This window comes from Oreochromis aureus, linkage group 9 (genome assembly GCF_013358895.1).
Source record: "Oreochromis aureus strain Israel breed Guangdong linkage group 9, ZZ_aureus, whole genome shotgun sequence".
NCBI classification, from domain to species: Eukaryota; Metazoa; Chordata; class Actinopteri; order Cichliformes; family Cichlidae; genus Oreochromis; species Oreochromis aureus.
This window is the reverse complement of record NC_052950.1, coordinates 12,632,077-12,650,741: the sequence shown is the minus strand read 5'-3', so window position 1 is coordinate 12,650,741 and position 18,665 is coordinate 12,632,077. Positions and strand designations below refer to the sequence as shown.

The 18,665-nt window shown below is 41.0% G+C and overlaps 2 protein-coding genes across 2 annotated transcripts; one reads left to right on the top strand and one right to left on the bottom strand.

The window, feature by feature from the left end:
• Window positions 1-1,002: 1,002 nt before the first annotated feature.
• Window positions 1,003-12,596, bottom strand: tm9sf1 (transmembrane 9 superfamily member 1). Its single transcript, XM_031756406.2, has 10 exons — window positions 12,447-12,596; window positions 12,106-12,367; window positions 10,782-10,993; window positions 9,984-10,115; window positions 6,715-6,837; window positions 6,248-6,606; window positions 5,173-5,327; window positions 4,754-4,939; window positions 2,541-2,814; window positions 1,003-2,059 (listed from the first exon to the last, which is right to left on the bottom strand). The coding sequence occupies exons 3-10, from the start codon at window positions 10,986-10,988 to the stop codon at window positions 1,666-1,668; spliced, it is 1,830 nt and encodes a 609-aa protein (XP_031612266.1). The 5' UTR covers window positions 10,989-10,993; window positions 12,106-12,367; window positions 12,447-12,596; the 3' UTR covers window positions 1,003-1,665.
• Window positions 12,597-12,698: 102 nt separating this feature from the next.
• On the top strand, window positions 12,699-16,775 carry fen1 (flap structure-specific endonuclease 1). Its single transcript, XM_031756407.2, has 12 exons — window positions 12,699-12,836; window positions 13,273-13,367; window positions 13,520-13,622; window positions 13,775-13,877; window positions 13,973-14,036; window positions 14,187-14,296; window positions 14,631-14,767; window positions 15,015-15,081; window positions 15,330-15,461; window positions 15,557-15,708; window positions 16,164-16,278; window positions 16,499-16,775. The coding sequence occupies exons 2-12, from the start codon at window positions 13,286-13,288 to the stop codon at window positions 16,574-16,576; spliced, it is 1,143 nt and encodes a 380-aa protein (XP_031612267.1). The 5' UTR covers window positions 12,699-12,836; window positions 13,273-13,285; the 3' UTR covers window positions 16,577-16,775.
• Window positions 16,776-18,665: the final 1,890 nt, after the last annotated feature.

Genomic DNA, 18,665 nt, shown 5'->3' with positions numbered 1-18,665 from the left:
CCAGGATATTTCCTTCAATGTTCATATTAAACAATTATGTAGGGTAGCTTTCTATTATTTGTGCAAATCTCTAAACAAAGAAAACCTTGATTATTCAGGCCCAATCTTAAACTCCTCATAGTACCATCTCACCCTAATAGAGCACTTCGCTCTCAGACTGCTGGCTTACTTGTGTACTTACTTACTTGGACATTTAAAAGTAGAATGGGAGGCAGAGTCTTCAGCTTGAATGCCCCTCTTCTATGGAACCAGCTCCCAGTTTTGCTTTGGGAGACAGACACTCTATCTACTCTTAACATGGGGCTAAACATGTTCCTTTTTGATAAAGCATATAGTTAGGGCTAAATCAGGTGATAATGATAATCAGGCCTCAAACCTAAGGTAGGATTAATCCTGCAGTTGGCCTAGCTTCTTGTGATGAGTGTTTTTTGTCCCATCTTCCTCCTCTAAGCCAAACCAGTTACGGCAGATAGTTACCCCTCTCTGAACCTGGTTCTGCCAAACATTTTGTCCTCTTAAAGAATAGTTTTGCTCTTCCTGCAGTCACCAAGTACTTGCTTATAGGTGCTTGTCTGATTATTGGGGGGTTTCTCTTTTAATGTAGGCCTCTTACAGTATAAAAGGCCTTGAGGAAACTGTTAAAATGGTTAAGCCTGATGATAATGATAAAATGGAATTATCAGTTATGGATTGGCCTCTCCAGAGTACAGACCTCAACTTGAGTGTAGGATCATCTTGACAGAAAACTGAACACAAGGCGACCAAAATCCAAGGAAGAGCTTTGAATGTCCTTCGAGAAGCCTGGAGAACTATTCCTGAAGACTTCTTAAAGAAATTAGAAGACGGCTCAGTTCCATGTATGTTTGCAATTTTCAAAACATTGCTGCAACCATTTCCCATTTTTCTAAAAAGAAATTAGGTTGCATGAGACTTTTGCACAGCACTATAGATTTTGAGGTTACAAAACAAAACTGAAGAGGGAAAAACCCAGAACACTGGCAGTATTGTATTAAAAAGAGTTTTACTGTAAAGACTATATTTACATCAGAACCAAAATCACAGTCAATGGAGACCACAGAATACAGTTACAATATTGCCCCCTTCACCACCACCTTCAATCTACAAGGCATCATTCTTCTTATCCGCTGCAAGGCCATGTGGAGCTCAAACAGGCCAGTGCAAAACAATGCGTTTATTAATAGCTCTTGCACAATAAGCCAAAACTACAGTACCATTCTGCTGGTCTCAGTAGGTAAAGTATACTGTGGGAAATTTAGGACATATAGCTCCAGCATAACTGTGATGGACCAGGAAGCGGGAATCAGATGCTGCACAGTCTGAACATAATCCATTCACTCACGTAGCAAATCCGACAATTTACCCATTTATCCCTGATGGGAAGCAATCATCCCTTTGTGTTGAAATATCCCCTTTTATCATAAATCTATGTGATTCCACCCCCAAACTCATCTGTCCGTTCACCAATCCAGCAAGCTGTCCAAGTTTAACTATTAAACCCTTTTAAATCAAGGAAAAGGCCCCTGTTTCTCCTCACTTTAATGCAACAGGTGTGTATGAGTGAAAAAGCAAAAGAGGAGAATGAAGATTGTCTTTGTGTGCTATGTGGAAATGTCTGTTTAGAGTTGCGTGTTTCCAATTGAATTTCTAGTCCATCTTGAGGCTACGGTAGATGTAGCGAATAAATGCCAATGAGGACCAGAAGGACACGCTGCCCAGCATCAGGGAGAAGACCATTGCTGTGAGCAGGGAGTACCCAAAGAACTCAGTGCTTTGCACCAGGCCGCTCATAGAGGACCGGTTCCTATAGTAGAAAACAGAGTAGACAAAGATGAAGATGCCAGTGGATCCCGTGCTCAGCACACTCCTCCACCACCATTGGTAGTCTTCACCAGACAGCAGGAAGTAGGTCAGTGCCACAGAGATGCAGGCGCCCACAGACAGGAGAATGGCGAAGACACACAGCAGGATGCCGTACAGCGTGTAGTGCTCTCTTCCCCAAACAGTGGCAAAGATGTAGTACAGCTCCACTGAGATGGCACTTAGGGAAAGATTGGATGGAAAACAGTGTTAAAAAACCAAAAACGAGAGGGAGTAATTCTATCCAATTCTATTTAGAGCCAGTCACTCTAAATTCAACTTCGACGTATGCTTATGTAAATGGTGCATTAAAAAAAATAAAGAAAAAAGAATGAAGTGCAACAGTTCCCTGATATTTTTCTGTTTAGCCAAACTTTAGTTACTGGAAACATTCGTGAATAGTGCGCAGTGATCTATAAAACACCTGAATGTAAATGAGGTGACAGAATAAAGAAAAAAAAAATTCACTTTTGCAATGACTGTCCCTGTTATTATCTTCCTAAGGCTCAGGATGATGGGTTTCCCTTTAATAGTTCACAAGTCTGATGTTAATTACTTTGGAGTAAAACTATAAAGTGTTGTATTGTCACCTTTTCTACTCTCTGATCTATGACTACACTTCTACAAATGTCCCCCTGACTAAACACCTGAGGTCAGCTCACCTGAAGGGAAGGAAGCCGCCGATGGCCATGTGCACAATCGTATGTTTGTACCAGGGCTGAGCCGGGATCTGTCTGGGGATGTTACGGGTGCGGCACGGTGCCTGGAAGCTACCAGCTCGGTTCTTTCCCACAATGCCACCGATGATCGTTAGTGGGAAGCCCACCAGCAACCAAGCGCCCAGCAGCAGGAGCACGGTGGTGGCTGGCAGAGCCTGAGTGGAGCCGCTCCACCAGTGGACAGAGTTCACTACACTCCACGTGAAGAACAGTGGAGCTGCAGGAATGAATAATCAAGTTAATAAAAGAGCAGCATCTAATAATCCATGTAATGTTTTCATTTGAGGGTTGCTAGAAAGCATTATGTCATAAGGAACGTGAACACAGATTCATGAATAAATAATTTACTGGCTAGATGTGGATTGATACTGTACATTCAACTATTACAACTAACTGAGTACCTTTTACTTACTAAATACCTTTTATTTACTTTGAGGGTTTTTAAGCCTATATTTGATAACATAGTTACGAAAAACTGTGACAAATAGTAGGTTAATGGCATTCAGCACAAAGCCCAAGTGGGAAACAAACCAGAGATCAGCTGGTGAGACCATCTGTGCCCACATGGTGTACACCTTCACCATCGAGTCATCCCGCAAAATACTTTTTAAATTAACAACTATCAAAATCAATTGTATTTATTATTTAAAACAGTTTTGCAAAACTTAAAAAAAAGAACATGCAAATTAACCACATCCAAGTGCAGATATGAGAATGGAAATATCTGATAACTAAATCAGACATTAGGTCTTTAATCTTTAACCTGCCAGCTCCTTTGTAAATGGTCAACATGAGGTGTGAGTGCGGCAGATAACCGTTTTGCATTTCAACAGTGTTGCTACTTGATAAAAGATACGCTGTGGATGTTATGACTTCAGTTAGAGCTGGGCGATATAAGATTTTTTCATATCACGATATGTTTTTTTCATTTCAGGCGATAACAATATATATCACGATATAAGCCAAATAACTATATTTGTAAGATTTAAATGTGCCGTTGCTCACAAGTAAAATGTGAAATAATCAGCAGCTTGTTTTGATTTAAATATTTATTTCCCATAATAAGTTCAACAGGGTAGATGTACTTAAGGAACATGAGACTTTTTGAGATAAATAAAGGGAAATATTGCAAACTACACAAAAGGCAGCCGCTAAAGCGTTTAAGTTTCAAAATAGAACAAACAAAACAGACTACTAAATTGTCAATTCCACTAAGAAACAAAATATTAATTCTAAAAATAAATGTTAGTTTGTTTTACAGAAGAACAGACAAAATTGACTAACTTTTGTCAATATCAAATAAACTGAGAACTAAAAGGAAATTCTCAATCTCTCCTTGTTGTATAGCTTAGCTTTTCAAACAGTTTTAACAGTTACTTTAGTCTGACAAAAGCCGAATGACGAATTAGCGCTTTCAGTCAGAGATTGAGCATGCACCGCTTTATTGTATTTCCAGACACGGCACGGCTGCAGCCAGGTGCTCTTATGGGGCTGCTTCCCAAACAAATACACATGTGCGGCTTGGCACTTGTGCTGTACGTAACAAGTCATGTGACGTGACGCTGCGGCTGTGATTGGTTCAGCTCTGCGCTACTTAATTTGGATTGGCTGTTCTTTTTTTTTTTTTAAGAGGACAAGAGAGACGAGGCCTATCGCAATAGTTTAATTTTTCTATCGAGAAAAAGTTATTTCGCAATACATATTGTTATCGTTCTATCGCCCAGCTCTAACTTCAGTTAAATATAATGAACTACGTTTTCTAGTAAAGAAACATGAATGCCAATAATGTGGAATTTTATTTAAAAAAAACAAAAACAAAAAACAAGCACCCCCCCCCAGCTTTCTTAGAGGTTTTTGGGGGAAAGGAAATGAAATCCTAAATTGTTTTAAACATCAGAAATACAAACAATCCAATCTGGTATCTGAATATATTCATGAATAAATTCACAATTAATTTGAAAAATGGTTTCAGGTAAATGCTGTATTATGTTTAGAGCTACAAGTACACACCTGAAGTTATGCTAATTTCACTAACTCGTCCTTCCTTATCCAACAGGGGGCGGAAAAAACACGCACACCGACCGTGCAGCCTTTGATGAGAATCTGACACGTGAACATGTGCTATTAAATGCTGGGTCGCTTCCATTTTCACTTACCGGAGAAGAGAGATGATGTGAGGATGATGTTCCACACCCAGCGCTGGCCGTTGATCTGTGTGTAGAAACTGCATGAGACGTAGCCTGACACACAGCTGGTCAGAGCATACAGGACGATGGCTGCTGAGTTGATGGCGCCATGGCGGTGCACATTGAACATTCCCAGCAATGCCATGAGGATTATCGCTAAAGCAAACAAAGGATATATTAAGGTGATTATCATATGTTCTGTATGTATATACAAGTATCAGGTTTTTCCTTTTACTCTAATGCTTCAGACAAAGACTGTTGTTATGGGATAGAAGTGCTAAGAAAACCAGAATGCTCAATTTTCAAAGGGAACAAAAAACAAGATACCTCACTGGGATTAAACAGGCCAGTGTTTCATTGTGTTTGTGAATTTGAGAGTCAATCCTCACCTGTGGCAAGGGTAAGGAACTGAGCCCCAACTCCCAGCACAGCACAGAGCAAGCTTTTGAAAGGAGGAAACCTAAATACGTCAGTATGGATGATTTTCCAACCATTGTCTCCTTGGTCCAGATCATCACAGCCACCCTCCTCTTCCACATTGTACCTGAAGGTGAAAGCAAAGTATTTTTATGATTGGGAGAACCAAAAAGAGAGCAAGAAACGGCTCTGTTATATTTACATGGTCTTGCAGGTAATACAGGTCCAGGAATTGCATACAATTTTGCACATTTAGACCAAAAAGAAACTACATTAAGGACTAAACTTCACATTAAAGCTTCTATTTAAACATAGTAGTAAAATGAGAGCTTGGAGACAGAAAAACCAACAAAAGCCCTTAAAGTGTTCAACAGATACAAGGACATAAAATAAAGAAAAGGAAAATCTCTGATTTTCCTGCACAGACATCTCCAGGTTTTACAGAGAATGGTCTGAAAAAGAGAAAATCCAGTAAGCTGCTCACTGCCTTGTTGACACCAGAGGTCAGACGAGAGTGGTCAGACTGCTTTGAGCTGACAGGAAGGCAACAGTCTCTCAAATAACCACTCGTCACAACCAACGTATGCAGAAGAGCATCAGAATAAAAAACATGTCCAACCTTGAAGCAGATGGGCGTAAAGCAGCAGAACTCACTTGGTGCTACTCCTGTCAGCCAAGAACAGGAAACTGGGGCTATAACCTACATCAACTTACCAAAGTTGGATATGAGAAGACTAGAAAAACTGTCTGGCCTTTTGATTTTGGTGTTAACAACGTGAAAGCATGCCTTATATCAACAAATCAGGCTGGTAGTGGTGGTGTAATGCTGTGGGAGATACTTTCTTGGCCCACTTTGGCCCCCTTCAGTATTGTGCCCAAGGGTCCTTTGGCAGGCAGACTGAAGCAGCCGGGAATTGCACCTCCAGCCTTCTGTTCTCAGCCAACCCATTATTAAACCACATTAAAGGGACACAGAGACCTGACATTTTGTTTTGTCTTTTGTATTCAAGCAATGCATTATTCACTGTCTTTGCGTCGCTTGCTCACCTAGCAAAGTCATTCTTAAGGACTCTCATGAGGATGATGATGACGAAGCCAAGAAGCAGCACCACCAGCACCAGTGAGTTAATGATGGACAACCAGTGGATCTCCAGTGTTTTGGGGAAGAACGAGTAGTCTCTGAGACGCTCAGCTCTCCGGGAATAGGGCAGAGATGATTCAAACCAGTGCACGCTGTAGGTATGGGTCACCGTCAGGCTGCCTCCGCCTACTCCGACACCCCCCACTGCTGCACCTGCCCCCTCCTCTAAGGGAACAGGCTTAACGTCTTTTACTGAGACATTGGCAAAGATCACAGAGTCGCCGTTGTACTCGATGTTGAAATCCAGATGCGTCCACAAACCCACCTGATAGAACAGAAAAGAGGCAGGAGGAGTTTAGAAGTAAGAGGAATGATGCTTCATTTGGTTTATCAAGAGCTTAGCATATCAATAAAACATTTCCATAATTTCTACCTTGTGGCTGTGAGGCAGGAAACCACTCTCCTCTATGTATCCTACAAAACCCCAAATTGGAATATCGTCCAGGACAAATTCAAAGTAGTACAGCTCCTCAATGGCCTCACGAAGCTCGTCCACCTACCAAGGAAAAAACAAGCACCAACAGTTAACAGATGACATATTTTAAGCAGTAGTTGTTGTCATTGTTTGTTCTAATATGATGGGATCACTGTTTTTTGTCCTTGTCTGTATACATGTTCTAGAAATAGTGTCTCTGTATGTTGCTATTAACTTGTGTGTAACATCAACCTGCCAGAGGGTCTACAGATGGAAATTAGCCTAGGGCTATAATCTGGCACATTTACATTTGTTAAAATGTTCATTAAAATGTATTGACCCTCTTTTTTTATTAGAAAAAGGTTGTGGCCTCACATAATGAAACAGCTGTGCTAAAGTTGTACAGATGTTTATTATGTGAAACTGCTATTTTACAGACTCCATGGTTCAGCATACAACAAAGTACAGGTGTAACAGCAAATATCAAGAGGGATTAGATCCTGATATGGATACATGTATCCAAGGTAACAAAGGATGAAAGACTTCCATGAAATGCAAAAAACCCAACAGTTTTAGTTTTATCATCTTATCCAGAAAAAGAAAAAATAACTTCACTGCTACAGACCAGCAGATCTAAAAAGGAAATCTGTTTACACATAATTTCTGGCCACTTTGAGAATTGCCTTGATTTCCATTAAACAAGGTCCAGGAAACATTCCTCAGAGATTTTGAGCACAGTCAATGCCATGTTCAAGAAACCAGGTTAAGTTTATTTAAGCTTTGTGACATGGTTTGTTATCCTCCTTGAAGCAGAAGATGGTACACGGTGGTGGTCAGCCAGTTCTGACTCATCAGATCGGGAAACATTTCTCCAGTCTTCTACTGTCCATCTTTGGTGAGCCTGTGTGAACTGTAGCCTCTGCTGTTCTGACAGGTACTGTAGCCCATCCAATCTACTGTCATGTTATGTGTTCAGAGATGCTCTTTTGCATACCTTGGTTGTATTGATTAGCCATCTGAATTTTTGTTGCCTTCCTATCAGCTCAAAGCAGTCTGACCATTCTCCTCTGGCCAGAATATCGACAGGCCATTTTCACCCAGTCCTGCTGCTCACTGGATATTTTCTTTTTCAGACAATCTCACGGTAAACTCGAGAGAAAATCCCAGTAGATCAGCAAATTCTGAAGCACTCGATGGAGCTCACCTGGCACCAACCAACACATTCAAGGTCACATAAATCACCTTTCTTCTGCATTCTGATTCTCGGTTTGAACTGTAGTAGGTCACCCTGACCATGCCTATATACCAAAATGCAATGAATTGCTGACATTTGATTGGCTGATTAGATGTTTGCTTTAACAAGTAGTTGAACAGGTGCACCCATCAAAGTGGCTGGTGAGTAGCTTTACCCATATACAGGTCCGTCTCAAAAAATTAGCATATCGTGATAAAGTTCATTATTTTCTGTAATGTACTGATAAACATTAGACTTCCATATATTTTAGATTCATTACACACAACTGAAGTAGTTCAAGCCTTTCATTGTTTTAATATTGATTATTTTGGCATACAGCTCATGAAAACCCAAAATTCTTATCTCAAAAAATTAGCATATGTCATCCGACCAATAAAAGAAAAGTGTTTTTAATACAAAAAAAGTCAACCTTCAAATAATTATGTTCAGTTATGGACGCAATACTTGGTCCGGAATCCTTTTGCAGAAATGACTGCTTCAATGCGGCGCGGCATGGAGGCAATCAGCCTGTGGTACTGCTGATTTGTTATGGAGGCCCAGGATGCTTCGATAGCGGCCTTAAGCTCATCCAGAGTGTTGGGTCTTGGGTCTCTCAACTTTCTCTTCACAATATCCCACAGATTCTCTATGGGGTTCAGGTCAGGAGAGTTGGCAGGGCAATTGAGCACAGTAATACCATGGTCAGTAAACCATTTACCAGTGGTTTTGGCACTGTGAGCAGGTGCCAGGTCGTGCTGAAAAATGAAATCTTCATCTCCATAAAGCTTTTCAGCAGATGGAAGCATGAAGTGCTCCAAAATCTCCTGATAGCTAGCTGCATTGACCCTGCCCTTGATAAAACACAGTGGACCAACACCAGCAGCTGACATGGCACCCCAGACCATTACTGACTGTGGGTACTTGACTCTGGACTTCAGGCATTTTGGCATTTCCCTCTCCCCAGTCTTCCTCCAGACTCTGGCACCTTGATTTCCGAATGACATGCAAAAGTTGCTTTCATCCGAAAAAAGTACTTTGGACCACTGAGCAACAGTCCAGTGCTGCTTCTCTGTAGCCCAGGTCAGGCGCTTCTGCCGCTGTTTCTGGTTCAAAAGTGGCTTGACCTGGGGAATGCGGCACCTGTAGCCCATATCCTGCACACGCCTGTGCACGGTGGCTCTGGATGTTTCTACTCCAGACTCAGTTCACTGCTTCCGCAGGTCCCCCAAGGTCTGGAATCGGTCCTTCTCCACAATCTTCCTCAGGGTCCGGTCACCTCTTCTCGTTGTGCAGCGTTTTCTGCCACACTTTTTCCTTCCCACAGACTTCCCACTGAGGTGCCTTGATACAGCACTCTGGGAACAGCCTATTCGTTCAGAAATTTCTTTCTGTGTCTTACCCTCTTGTTTGAGGGTGTCAATGATGGCGTTCTGGACAGCAGTCAGGTCGGCAGTCTTACCCATGATTCCGGTTTTGAGTAATGAACCAGGCTGGGAGTTTTTACAAGCCTCAGGAATCTTTTGCAGGTGTTTAGAGTTAATTCGTTGATTCAGATGATTAGGTTAATAGCTCGTTTAGAGAACCTTTTCATGATATGCTAATTTTTTGAGATAGGAATTTTGGGTTTTCATGAGCTGTATGCCAGAATCATCAATATTAAAACAATGGAAGGCTTGGACTACTTCAGTTGTGTGTAATGAATCTAAAATATATGAAAGTCTAATGTTTATCAGTACATTACAGAAAATAATGAACTTTATCACAATATGCAAATTTTTTGAGAAGGACCTGTATTTGATATTTTGGATATTAGTTGGTTGGGTAGATATTTGGCTTTTAAGTTGAGGAGTAGAATAGCATTTTTGTTTCATTTTTACGTGGCTGAAAATCCTCACAGTGGTGCTGGTCAAAGCTTTGAATGTTTGCAGTTTATTACCAACCAGTTTTCTGATGTTAGGCATGTTAACTATTACAAATTTACTCCTGTAAATACCTGTTTTTCTGAAAGAGTGAGCTGGCAGAGAGCTTTTTTCTCCACGTTCTCTCTGAAGCGGATGTAATATAAAGACTCTGCCATTCTGTCACCATCCAGCACTTCTCCCAGGCTCAGAGACTTATGATGCACCTGATGAAAGAAGTATTAGCATTTAATATACAGGATGTTTTTTTTTAAAAAGTGCCAAATTAGGTGATCATAATTCTGAGAGCAGTTATTTCAAAACTGTTAGCTAAATAAAAATCGATACAATGTTAATACAATGTTACTGCTGCCTTTGAAAATGCAGGCTCCACTGCTACCAACACAATCAAACTTCCAATAATGGCTTTTCTCTTAAACCTGCGAGCCATGAAATAAACTATCAACTTAAAGAAAAAGCTTGTGTTTTGGTGAAATGTGTGAATTCTTAACAGCAAATCAGTTACACAAAATTAAAACATTTTTATTACTCTCATGTTTCAGGATGTCATTTTGATCACATTTTTACAAGAAAATGCCATGATCTTTCTATAAAAAAGACACTTCTTTACTCAACATGAATTAATACGCATTTTCAGATTTTGTGGTTGGGAGTAACACTTCACCTCAATATTACACCCTCAAGTAGAAACAAACAGATATGGGATAAAATATAACATAGCAAAGTCTTTTCTTAAAAATATTTTCACAGGAACTGGAGACGTAAGTCCTGAGATTTAGATATTATCATTACACTCTCATCTACATGTCTCCAGTTCTTCTGTTTTGTTACAACAGACCAACACCACGCAGTGACACAGAACTAATACTGACCTTCTCCGGCCTGCAAACAGGCAATGTGTAATAGTGATATGTCTCCTGGGGGTTATGATAAGGGCCCACTTTGTTGACATAAAGAGTCACATTGTCTCCCTGCTTGTAGCCAAGGGCCCAGCCTAAGAACGAGAACAGGATCAAGACAGAGTGCAGCACCATCATCCTCTGACAGCCACCTGACGTGCGTCCTGTTCCACGATGCATGGCCCCTGTTGAAAACACGACAGCTTATCAGTTCAGGTTTATTTTAAGCTAGCCTGTCTCTCACTTTTGTGCACTTCTAATGTGACACGTAATTATCTTAACACGGAGAGGTATAACTGCATAATTTTATGCAACGTCACTCCTGCGCTGTGTTAACAAACACAGCAGAAAATGATGAAACTGGCTCAAACACAGATGCTGTGTAACCACAGTGAATTGCAATGCATTTCATCAGTTTCATCAGCCCAAAAGAGGGTTTGGGATCAAATAAGCACTGTCAGTTTGTCTGTTGGAGTTTATAAGAGCAGAAAATAAGTAACATTGCTCAGAGGGACAGTTTTCATCCAGGTGCAGAGTTTCAGAGTTGCTTTCAATTTCAAAGCATATTAGACAAACATTAGTGTTCATGGTATGCTTAACTTGCATATGAACATGTATTAAGTTTGCGTTGGAATGGTGACGCATGATGATACAATGCCACGGCTCCCCTTTCATTTGCATACTCTACAAAGCACACAAACGTGTTCCCTATCAACTACATTTCCAGAAAAACCACAATCCTCACATTTTTTTATGCAAGTGATAGAAGGAGAACTTTAGAAGGGCGACCTAGAATTATTGCTGATGTGGCATTAGTGTTGAATTTCACAGCAATGCAAATTTGGTCTGAATGGTAAGGTTGCAATGCCTTTGACATAAGCCAGATCACTTTTTGATCGTCCCTTGTGACGAACTAAAGAATAGCATCACAGCTCTATGCACATCTGAACTTTTTACTGATTACAAGACTACATACGAAGCCCACGAAGTATTCAGAAAGACTCAAGCCAAAAGAGTTAAATCAGTTGAATGAATAATAGCAGCAAACACGCAGAAATGCCTCACACAGTGAGATAAGTAATAGTATATACAACAACTGCAGTAAGCAGTAAGAGCAAGGTCGCTACACTACAAGCTGTGTCCTGTTTCTGTGGACAGCAGCATGATTATAATCAAAGGGGGCCTCCTTAATTTAAGTAAAACAAGCGACTCATCCACATCAACGCTGTTTTACTCCAAATAAGCACATGCTCGCTAAAAAAGACTACAACAACGAAATCAGCACAATCGGATCTACCGTTCGTCCGTCCCGATGCTCCAGATCCAACAAAATCTGTCTGTCCGCCGGCTTCTTTGGACTCCAGGCCCCAGCAGGCTGCTCTCTTCTCCGCTACAGTGGAGCTCAGTGTGAAGATTCAGCCTTACAGCCGAGCATCTTGGAAATTCTTGATATCTTGTGTCAACGTAATATCACTACGTTCATATCCGGGTACACTGAGTACTTTTATTCACACATGGGCCAGTGTGGACGAAGAAGAAGAGCTCCGACTCCACGTCACCTTAGAAAATAAAAATAACGACGACTCGGCTGAGTTTTCCGGAGTGGGCGGAGAAACAAGAATACACCTGAAATCTTACCGGTTAATCCCAGCCGGTGACAAATTTAACTCACAAGCAATGTAAAATAAACGTGGAGTATTTACGGTCTTTAACGCCTCTGGAAATTATGAACTAAAAGGTGGGAGTTCGCGGCTTTCGACGGTGTTATTTTTTCCCCCTTTTTCCTATAAACCGGATTTCCTTCAACAGTAAATAACCAATCAGTGCCTTTGCGGGTCTTCCGTGTCGGAACTCAGGGCTGATTAATCAACCTTGCACTATCGATGCACGGTTTTTCGGAGTACCTGGAAGTGAGGCGCTCGGTAGATCGATAGAAAATGCCTGCTATTTGATTTCCCGCGAAACAGTCAGTTCCTCGCGCGCTAGGACGTGGAGCGGCTGCACGAGCTGAGGTGTTTTACTAAATTGGTGAGTCCGTTGTAAATGTTAACAATATATAACCTGCAAGCTAACTTTGATAGTAGATTGCTGCATCCTGTGGCATTTTCATTAAAGTCAGCTGGTACACACTAGTAGATCAAAGCCAGGATACATTTCTGCTCGGCAGTTTGCTTACATGAACTCGTCGATTTAAAGATCATTGTAAATTCACAAACCTGGCACACACATTGCTGAGAGATAACAAATGAGGCGGAGCTCGTCTTTTAATTGACATCAAGCCTCCGTTAAAAAAAAAAAAGAGCTTCATATTTGTAAACAACTTGTACTGTGACCTCTTTGTTTTCTCAAGCTTCTGCAGACCCGACCTGTACCAGTGATAGGGGCCTTTGTGAAATGCAGTGGGGATGGAAATGACACAGCATGTTAACCACAGAGCTTCACTCTCTCTCTCTTTTTTTCTCAGATTTTCTGACACAATGGGAATACACGGACTTGCCAAGCTAATTGCTGACCAGGCCCCTGGTGCCATTAAAGAGCAAGACATAAAGAACTACTTTGGTAACTGTTCCAGATTACACTCCTTATACATCAGTGATGCATGAGTTTCAGTCTACCCTCAATTTGTTGCAACATACAGTATGTAGTATGCATGATGGAATGCTAACTCTTTATGTCATTGTTGAATGAGCACCTCTTTTCACCTTCTGTAGGCAGGAAAATTGCTATTGATGCCTCTATGTGCATCTACCAGTTTCTGATCGCTGTGCGACAAGATGGTAACGTTCTGCAGAATGAAGATGGAGAGACAACAAGGTACTGCTGCAACAATAAACATTTAAAATTGAATAAGAAGACCTAATTGTAGATCCTTCATAGATGCAGTAGTTCCTCTGTTTAACCTCAGTGATTTGTAACTTAGGTCTGAACACACAGGAATGATTTTTGCCTTTACTCCTTTCTTCAAGCCACTTAATGGGAATGTTCTACCGCACCATTCGCATGTTGGAACATGGAATCAAACCTGTGTATGTGTTTGACGGCAAGCCCCCACAGCTCAAGTCAGCAGAGGTGAGTAAGGATTTCCTCTGGCCCTCACCCATCTGCAAATGGAAACATTTGTACTGACAGCTCTCTCTTATTCTGCTCGTGTCTTCATCTTCCAGCTTGAGAAAAGAGGGGAGAGGAGAGCCGAAGCTGAGAAGATGCTTGCCCAGGCCCAAGAAATTGGTAAAGACTTTTCTGGGGGGTTGTTGGAAGTTGCTAGTTTTTAAACCACACTTGGACTCAGACTATATCACAAGTATTATAGGAAAGTCTGTGAACATGTTTTACTTTGGGCATGAAAGTCTAATTGGATGTTTTTCTCTCTCAAACCAGGGGAGCAAGAGAACATTGACAAGTTCACTAAGCGTCTGGTTAAAGTCACGAAGCAGCATAATGATGAGTGTAAGAAGCTCCTGACCCTGATGGGAGTGCCTTACATTGAGGTGAGATTTCTATTTCTACACATTCTTGTGGCATCAAGAATATTTGCACAGTTATTACACAGTTTGGAGACATCCCTCCCATGAATGATTTGTGTTTTAGTGTTCCTACAATGTTACAGGCTTCTTATCCTCTTACCCTTACCAAGTTACAGTTATACAGTCCAGCTGGGGTCATTCACACAGAAAGACAGAAATGTAATTAAATTATGCCTAAAGCTTAAAAATATACATGAATTGGGATTCTGCAGTGCAGTTTGAGGTAGTTGCATTAAGACAGATTGTGTGTACCATTCTGTTAGATGTAATTTAATTTATTTTTTTCATTTCCTTAAAGGCTCCATGTGAAGCTGAGGCCAGCTGTGCTGCTCTGGTTAAAGCAGGGAAGGTGTTTGCCACGGCAACAGAGGATATGGACGGGCTGACCTTTGGGACAAACATCCTTCTCAGACATCTCACGGCCAGTGAAGCAAAGTATGAACCGGCATCACCTTTGACAGAGATATTAGCAGAGTGGAAATGACCTAAAGTTGTTGCCTTAATTCTACATCAGATTTATGTTTGCCATATAAATATATGTGTATATGAGATGGTTCAAATGAATAAGTTCACACTTCCAATTCATAAATTTGAACCAAGTTATGAGGTTTTAGGATTTGGTAGTTTGATAGTCGCCATGCAACATAAATAGTCAACTACAAGCTGTTTATTATTGTTTCAGGAAACTTCCTATTCAAGAGTTCCACTTCAGTCGCATCCTGCAGGACATCGGCCTGACCAATGAACAGGTAAAGTGTTCTTTTCCTGTCTTGAACAAATTTTAGATAAATAAGTTTCTCTTTAAATCTGAAGCACTTCCCGTACTTCTCTCATGATGACACAGCTATCACCTGGTGCATGTCAGCATGCTGTGCTGTTTGTTCAAAGAAATGTGGTGGTACTCTCCTGGCTATCAGATGTTTGTGCTGTGGAGCTTTAAACACAACATTGATCTCAGTCTTTCTTGCTATTTACTCCTTTCTGTACTCCATCCCAGTTCATTGACCTGTGTATTCTGTTGGGCTGTGACTACTGCGGCACTATCAAGGGGATCGGCCCAAAGAGAGCAATCGACCTCATCAAACAGCACGGTAGCATCGAAGAGATTCTAGAGAACATTGATTCCAATGTAAGTTGAAGGTTGCTGTAATCTGTAGTGCAGGTCAGCTGAGCGAGGTGCCGGTTCTGATTCTGTGTGTGTGCGCAATGCTTGTCTTTATGCAGAAGCACCCTGCTCCAGAAGACTGGCTGTACAAAGAAGCCAGGGGTTTGTTTTTGAAGCCAGAAGTGGTGGATTGTTCTACAGTGGAGCTGAAGTGGAACGAGCCGGATGAGGAAGGACTGATCCAATTCATGTGTGAAGAGAAACAGTTCAGGTGAACTAAATATTGACTCATTCTTATCTTCTGCTTTACCTATTTACTTAGTTTGACGGAGATGATCTGTTGTTGCTTTGACTTTGACTACACACACTTTTTTGTTTAATGTTTGACCAATAGGTGGCACTGTTGTCTATGTACATGAAGTGTTTCTGGCATCTTTTGAGTTCGATGGTTGATCATCTGCCTCCATCTAATCCTATCCCTAGTGTCCTCCTGTCACACAAACCCTCTGCATGTCCTCCTTCACTACATCTATGAACCTCCTCTCTGCTTCTCCTCTTTTCCTCCTGCCTGACGCCTCCACTCTTTTAAAAAATAAAAAGATATTTGATCTATAGTGTGTTCGTCTTGCAGGTTTACACATTTTTTCTGTCTGTTAAATATGTGAACAAACATACTCATAGGATAAAGTGAAGCTTTTATTATTTTATTTGTGTATGTGTGTGCAGTGAGGACAGAATCCGTAACGGCTGTAAGAAGATTGTGAAGAGCAGACAGGGCAGCACGCAGGGACGTCTGGACTCTTTCTTCACTGTCACTGGATCTCTGTCGTCCAAGCGAAAGGTACATGTCAGAAAACTGTGGTACTGTGTGTGTGTGTGGGGGTTTTTTTTTCTATCTAAAATTCTTTCTAGTTCTCTTGTAACTATAAAAAGCAGGCAGAAGTGTTTGACTGACATATTTAATTTAGATCTTGTTATAAAAACAGGAAACTGCTGGTGTAAAGACTGATTTCTTTTCCTAGTCCTGACATTTTCTATACTGTTTTCTTTGTCTTTGTCAGGAACCTGAGATAAAAGGATCAGCAAAGAAAAAGCAGAAAACTGGAGCCACACCAGGCAAATTTAAGAAGGCCAAATAGACTGAATGTATCCATAAATTTATCTGAGACGTTATTGTGATGAGTGATGTTTGGAGTTAAGACTAAAGGAAACTGCTACTGCTACTTTTTTGTAACTTTCTGTTGTATCACCTAACGAAACCTGAGCTAGCTGTATTTTAATGAGTGTTGGACCGTTTTATTTCAAGTGTTGGAAATAAAAAAATGATTTTTTTGTAGAGATCCTCATTTGTTGCCCTTTTACAGTACTGTGCAAAAGTCTAAAGCTTTCCCTCTTATCTTTATATTTTGCTACCAATGAGCAAGCCAATAGTTCTCCAGACTTCCCTAATGTCTTGCAAAGTTTTGCTTTGGACATTAGCTGCTCTTGTTTTTTGTTTTTTTTTTTGTCCTCTCACTTTCAGTCTACTCCTTATATCCGACCACCAGACAACATGGCAAAGAACTAATCTTAAACTTTACAACAAGGTGAAAAAATGCTATTCTATGGCCATGAGACAAAGAGCTATTAGGCGAAAACCTGGCATATTTCAGCATGGTTCATCCATCGCCTCATCAGATATGGACTCCAGGAGAAAAGGATCAGGTCTGCCAAATTACAGATGGCAATAGGTCTTATGCAGTGATGACACAAAATTTCCAATTTTTGGTTACAGTATTCAGCATAATCCAGCAGTAAGTGTCCATATCTGTAAACATCTGTAAAACATGGTGGAGGCCCTGTTATGGTTTGGTCTATTTTAGCCAGTGGTGTCAGGGATCTTGTTAGAATTGGCAGAATTAATTTTTCAGCATGACAGTGATCCCAAACACACTGCCAGTGCATTAAAACACTACTGGCCAAAAGTTTTAGAACACCCCAATGTTTCTAGTTATTTATTGCGTTTCAGGTCCAATTAATAACTTGAAATGGTACAAAGGTAAGTGGACTGCCAGAGGTGAAAAAGAAAAGGTTATGTAAGGTTAGCCAAAACTGAAAAATAATGTACATTTCAGAGTTATAAAAAGGGCCTTTTCAGGGAACACAAAATGGGTTAACAATTTTAAGCAGTGGAGGTTGATTAAGCCTTGAAAGCTGGTGCTATTAATTCCTACAGGTGTTCCAACTTTTATGGATTACTGACCCCCCCGTCTGCATAAAAGCAGTGTTGGAACACACTGTGGTAGTAGGCTACCATTCCCTCGTGAACATCAGTTGAACAGTATTGTAAAAATTGCTAAAAAAAAATGTCAAGAAAAAGGCAGCTAACAATGGAACACCTAAAAATGTCGATCTTTCCTACAGAGAAATTGCAAAGAAAGTCAAGGTGTCAGTGAGCACAGTTTCCTTAGCATCAATAGGCACTCAGAAACTGGGGCAAACTCAGACCCAAAGCTACATTTGAATCAGAGGACAAGTTTCTGAGACTTAACAGCTTGTGTGATAGACGGCTCACTGGACAACAGCTTAATAGTGGTCATAGTAAGCAAGTCTCAGCTTCAACTGCGAAGAGAAGACTTCGAGCTGCAGGTTTGACAGGATGAGTTGCAGCAAGAAAGCCATTGCTAATAAGACAAAGAGGCTTTTCTGGGCCATGAAACACCGCCACTGGACTGGACTGTTGAATCAAAATGTGAAATCTTCGGTTCATCTCGCAGGATCTTTGTACCCTGTCGAATAGGAGAAAGGATGATTCCACAGTGTGTCGCATCAAGTGTCAAACATGGAGGAGGAAGTGTGATGGTCTGGGGTTGTTTGGCTGGATCCAGGGTCGGTGAATTGTACAGAGTGAGAGGCATCCTGAACCAAAATGGCTACCACAGCATTCTGCAGGACCATGCAACACTCTCTGGTAAGCGCCTAGTTGGTCAGGGGTTCATCCTACAGCAAGATAATGACCCAAAACATAAGTCCAAGTTATGCCGGAACTACCTCAGGAAAAAAGAACAAGATGGTAAGGTTGAAGACATGGAGTGAGACATAAACCCCATCGAGCTGGTTTAGGATGAACTGGACAGAAGAGTGAAAGCAAAGCAACCTACAAATGCTACACATTGATGGGAACTTCTGCAACAGATGTGGGAAGAACTTTCTGAAGAATATTTGACTTCTATTATAGAAAGAATGCCA